The sequence below is a fragment of the Trichoderma evansii genome (genome assembly GCF_050947405.1).
Source record: "Trichoderma evansii strain SZMC 28006 chromosome Unknown GGI43scaffold_1, whole genome shotgun sequence".
Classification (NCBI taxonomy): domain Eukaryota; kingdom Fungi; phylum Ascomycota; class Sordariomycetes; order Hypocreales; family Hypocreaceae; genus Trichoderma; species Trichoderma evansii.
The window spans coordinates 1,590,344-1,595,524 of NW_028145205.1; the positions used below are offsets into that span (position 1 = coordinate 1,590,344).

Below are 5,181 nucleotides of genomic sequence, written 5' to 3' on the forward strand. Positions count from 1 at the left end.
CGGTGAGAGGCTGGTTTTTTTTGGTTTGCTCTCGCCGTAGCTGCGAGTACTGATACATGCCGCTTGACCTGCTGCTTGACTTGCTACCTGCTCGCCGGTTGCTACACATGATGCTGATCCTGGGCAGGGACAGCAAAGCAATGCAGCCAATTTACCTGCATCTTTATGCTCGAGGGCCTTCCAAGATGCTTAAGCGAGGTGCGTTTTCGGTTTGCAAAGCCTGAAAGATATGGAATCCGCCCAACAAGACGCCGACTCCCCGTCAATTGCTGGCAATTTCCAATGCCAATGACCTTCAACTCGTGGCGTCTGTACGTTTTTCAACCCAACCCAACGCCGCAACGCCATATTACTCTTGTTTCGCCGTCGCTCCACACATCCAATCCTTTGTAGACAGAGATTCGTCGTACAGTGCGACCCCCTCTCCTACATGTATCTTTTTTTGGCCGAGATTTTGTATCCAACCTTTGGCGGCTAACTACTTACAACCTAACTGCCAAGGTAGGTATGTATGATCAAACAAAGCCTTATTTGGCAAACTGAATGTGACCGGCCCAACATCAACATACCATAGAGCTTAGTTTGCCCCCCTCTTTAACTTCGACAGCGCAAGCCTCCTTCAGCGGCAAGTCTCACTAAATCTGTGCCGGCTATTGAATCAGACTCCTCTTCCCACGTGGATTCTGGTCTACTAGTGAATATTCAACGCTGGAGTGGCCGAATAGCTAGTATGCTATTCAACTGATAAACTGTGGTCTAGCAACCACGCCGTTTGCTCTAGACGCTCTCATCCACACACCAATGGCCTCTCTGCAGGGATGGAGGCAGTACCACAATGCTACCTACACCAAACTAGTACATCTACGCACTGGGAATAAAGTCTTCTTGAATTGCAGATGTATCGAAAAGGATTCGCTTTGTACTATTGATACATGGTGGTACACGAACAAAGGAGTTGCGGTCAAGTTAGAGACGGCACCGGCATCTATCCCCCCTTCCTCCTCAGACATACACCAAAACGATGCCCATCGCTTGCTAAGAAAACAGGCCACACCGAGTTTTCATCTCCTGCCGGGCCTGCATAATACAGCCTCGCTTTCATGCTTCTCTAGACGAAACGCCCTACCCCCTCTTCCTTTTCTCCCTGCATCCTTATCCTGTACAGTAAATATGTGTAGCTGCCCACCAGGAGGGCCTGCGTAGACGTCCAGAGAAGAAGTGACACATGGCAAAACATCAAAAGGACAAGTAAACATGCATAAGAGAAATCATTCTATTTGCATCAAACTAAATAGTAAGCTTGCAGGACAGTCACAGACTGGGCGCTAAGCAATTCCAGATTTCAACCGTCTGAGACAAAAATAACCACACCTAGAGCAAACCATTGCTGCGTCCCTAGGCTGGGCAAAAAACAAGTTCCGGCAGCCCAAAATGCCCAGCATCTTTCTTTCAAGTGCGCCTGATCTTTGCCGATGGTAAGTGAGGTGTTAAAAAAGCATGAGAGAAAAAATAAAACAGGAGGACCAGATCAACTCCCCCTTCTACTACCGAAATATCAACACCAGTGCCATATGGCCTTTCAGAAAACGCCTTTGCCATATGCAATCAATGAGATTTCGTAACAAGTTTGACCAAAATAAAATAAAATAAAAAAGAGAGCCCAATTCCACCTTTTTCTTTTCCTCCCTCGCGTATATGAGCTGGATGTGGCGATTGTGTACATCCATGAGATTCGGAATTTTTCTTGCAGCCTACACCGCCAAGGTCGTGGCTTTCACATCACAGAGCAGGATCCCAATGTCCTTGCTCGGCGCCGGCCAACTACTACGCCGTCTTCCTCATCCGCGTGGAGGGCTTGCGCATGTCTTGCCCGACGTCGGCGCCTTCGGTATCCCGCTCCCCCTGCGCCGGCCTCTTCGTTTGCCTGCATGTAGTCTGCCCACTTCCTTTCCAGCCGTCCGGCAGAAACGAGATCGCCCCGGAGAACTCTCTTCTGGTGCTCGTCGACGGTCATCTGAAAGCCGTAGAAGCATTTTAAGCCAATGCTCTCAGTTGGGTACGTGATCCGACCCGGCTGCCCCATCATGGGTCTGACTTGGGCATTTCTGAACAAGACTTCTCGGATACCGGTCCAAGTTACATTCTGGCAGTCGTATACTGCCAACCGCAGCGTTACCTTGGGCCGAGAGTTAGCTCCGGATGATGGCTTGGAACGCTTGATGACCATCGAAGCGGCTTCCGCAAGCACCAAGTCGCTGATTCTCGTGTTATCCAGCTCAGCACTCTTCAGCCGCACACACTTTTGCATAACGGGGAGCATCCCGAGATCTCCAACGTTTTCACAATAGCTCACAGCGAGATGTTCCAAGATGCTAATGCAGGGCGCCTTGGCAAGATGCTCAGAGAGAAGAGTGTTGGTAATCTCCTCGAGATCTTCCAACTCGAGATGAGTGAGCCTCGGTGTTGTCGCTAGGATAGGCTCGAGTGCTGCGTCAGTCAAAGATTTACACCCTGACAGCTGTAATCCTTCCAGTTCTGGGACCATGTGGCCAATCGCCTTCACACCTGTACTGGTAAGTCTTACACAGCGACTCAAGTCGAGATGGCGAAGCCGACGGGTTGGAACCTCGGGGATGCCTGTCAGAATGTCGATTTCGGGATCTACGCCATGCATCATAATCTTCAATGCTTCATCATTTAGCTCGGAACATCCGCTGAGAACCAGCCTCTCGAGATTATTCGTTAGAAAAATAGACTCTGCCGTTGCAACATTGTCAAATCCCTTAACTTCGCCCGCGCGGAGATCTTTCAGCTTTGTGCACGCATCAATGATTGTTTTAATCCCGCGAGCGTCCACTTTTTGACACCAGGAGACATTGAAGCTCTCCAATTGAGGACATGATTCCGCAATTATGCTGCATGATGTGTTTGTGACTGCTGAAAGTCCCGTCAAATTCAAGTTGACTAGCTTCTCGTTACTTCTCAGAAGATTATGCAGAGTGTTCTTCTGAAAGTTTCGGCAGCCTTCGAGAGTTGCATTCATAAGATTCTTGCATGACTTCACAATGATTTCGGTTCGTTTGTAATGCTCGACCTGAACACATCCTCTCAGGTTCAGGTCTTTTATAAAGGGACCGGCAGCAGCGATGATGCGCGCCAAAGATGCTGCAGGAATATCTTGGTAAAACTCTGATGCGTCGATGGACGTCCACAGTTGGCCGTCAAAGCAGAAGCCGTAGAATGATTTGCTGACTCTCGATATTCGAACTAGCTCCTTGGGCCGGAAATACGAAAAGATGTGGATTCGGACTTCGTGAGGCATGCTATCCCAAAAGTAGAAATCTTTCTTTTCTACAGGTTTGGTTCGTCCCTTGAGTTCAGAAGGTAAAGGAGATGTGGCGGGCGAGCTATTGGAGGAGCCATGCTGGATTTTGCGGATGGCTAGGCACTCCTCTGTGTCATCAACTTCCGTTACTTCAAGCGTCGCCTCTCTTTTGCCAGTTGGGGAGTCTAGGCCAGCGGCACTCTTCAAATTCAGATGAGATAGCTGGGGCGTGGCAGATCTCGCGCTATGCGATGTCTGTGAGGGCCCAGCGGTGGACAGACTGACGCAGGATATAGAGCCATGACGGATGCTGTAGGGATTGCTGACAGCTCTGGGCCGTCCAAGACCAGGAAGGGACGGTGACGAGGAAATGCGCTGTAAACCACGGAGAATCCGCTGGCGATTTCTGCCTTTGTAAGGCACGTCAGGTGGAGTCGGGGCAGCGCCCGCGTCAGGAGACGCCGGAGAGTCTACTGTGAAGTCGAGTAGTTCGGCCATCGTTATAAGTCGGATTCGGCTCGGATGGTTCCGTAGGATGGATGGGGAGCACTATAGCTTTCTCTCTCGAGATACCCACGGATCGAATCAGTCTTGGGTCAGGAGATTCCAATGTTTTGAAGAAAAAAGCGTTAAATCTTTCGTAAGTCTATTTCGGATAGGATTGTTAAACTTTTTGACGATGAAAAAGAATGGCGACGTTGCGGGGCCTGGATCCGCCGAGGAGAGAGTTTAAAGGCCGTAGAGATTCCTATCAATACATCACTATCAGGCTCTCGCAGCGCATGTACAACTCTCTCGTCTCTTCTAGAGGGTCGCCTTGTTAGACGAGTCGATTCGGTAGTTGGAAGCTAGGCTCGGAGCCCAAATAAAAGCTTGTTCGGTGTTGTCGACAAGGGCACGAGGCAAGGTCGACCAGAGGTCAGCCGGCTATTAAAGTGGCCGCGGGGTGGTCAGCGTGACCGCACCACGCTTTGCAGTCAAGATAACAAACAGCGGCTGAGGGCGATTTCTATGGCTGCAGGGCCCATGACACCCAGGCACGGCGGGCTGATGATCACAGGAACCACGATGAGAGGTCAAGAAGAATTCCAGCGGCGAAGAGGAGAGAGCAAAAGCTTAAATTTATTCGGTGGCGTGTTGGAGGAGGACGCTTCGTCCCCCAGGAAAAGGCCCAGCCCGGGTTGGTTCGTTTTCGGTCGAGGTCCCCCCACCTCGGTCGCCAGCCACTATCCAAACAATCCCGTCACCAGCCAGCCAATCCAGCATGGCGAGCGCTGTGGCTCTGCAGCGCTCGACTCGCGCGAACGCCATTGCTACTGTGCACGTCAAACTTGTACATTACTCGCGGCGGTGCGTTGCGGGCTGCCTGAAGTACAGTAGAGTGCCTTGCAGCGCGTGCTTGCTGACGCCTAGTAGCCAGACCGGGCGATCGAACAGGCCTCTCTAGCGCTTCTACAGGCCGACAAACTGGGGTATATCGATAAGATACGGAGCATCCGCGCCAGCGCTAGCACAAAGCGGTCGCTAGCGCTGCATGAGGACCCTGCGGCAGAGCGACCCCGCCAAAAACCGTCTAGTCAGGTATTCTAGAGTACCACTCCCGTACGGCGAGAATCTGAGAATACCTGGGCTCTACCATGCCATGATACTGTCTGGCGGCGCCGACATGCACCACTTCCTATGCTATCTGGATACCTCTAGCTAGTTCTGCCATGTGACGATCGTGTTGCATTCGGAGATCCCTTGTGTAATCCATATATCGCTCATCTTTCGCCATGGCATTTTGGGGGGTTCCTTGGGGGGCTCTAGAGGGGATTGATGGCTTCTTAGGGCGGCGGATACAGAGTGGCAAAATA

The 5,181-nt window shown here is 51.2% G+C and overlaps 1 protein-coding gene across 1 annotated transcript; it reads right to left on the reverse strand.

Annotated features, from left to right (window-relative positions):
• Positions 1-1,489: 1,489 nt before the first annotated feature.
• Positions 1,490-4,135, reverse strand: GGI43DRAFT_15444 (F-box/LRR-repeat protein). Its single transcript, XM_083199475.1, has one exon. The coding sequence runs from the start codon at positions 3,821-3,823 to the stop codon at positions 1,775-1,777; it is 2,049 nt and encodes a 682-aa protein (XP_083066146.1). The 5' UTR covers positions 3,824-4,135; the 3' UTR covers positions 1,490-1,774.
• Between the last annotated feature and the right edge of the window lie 1,046 nt (positions 4,136-5,181).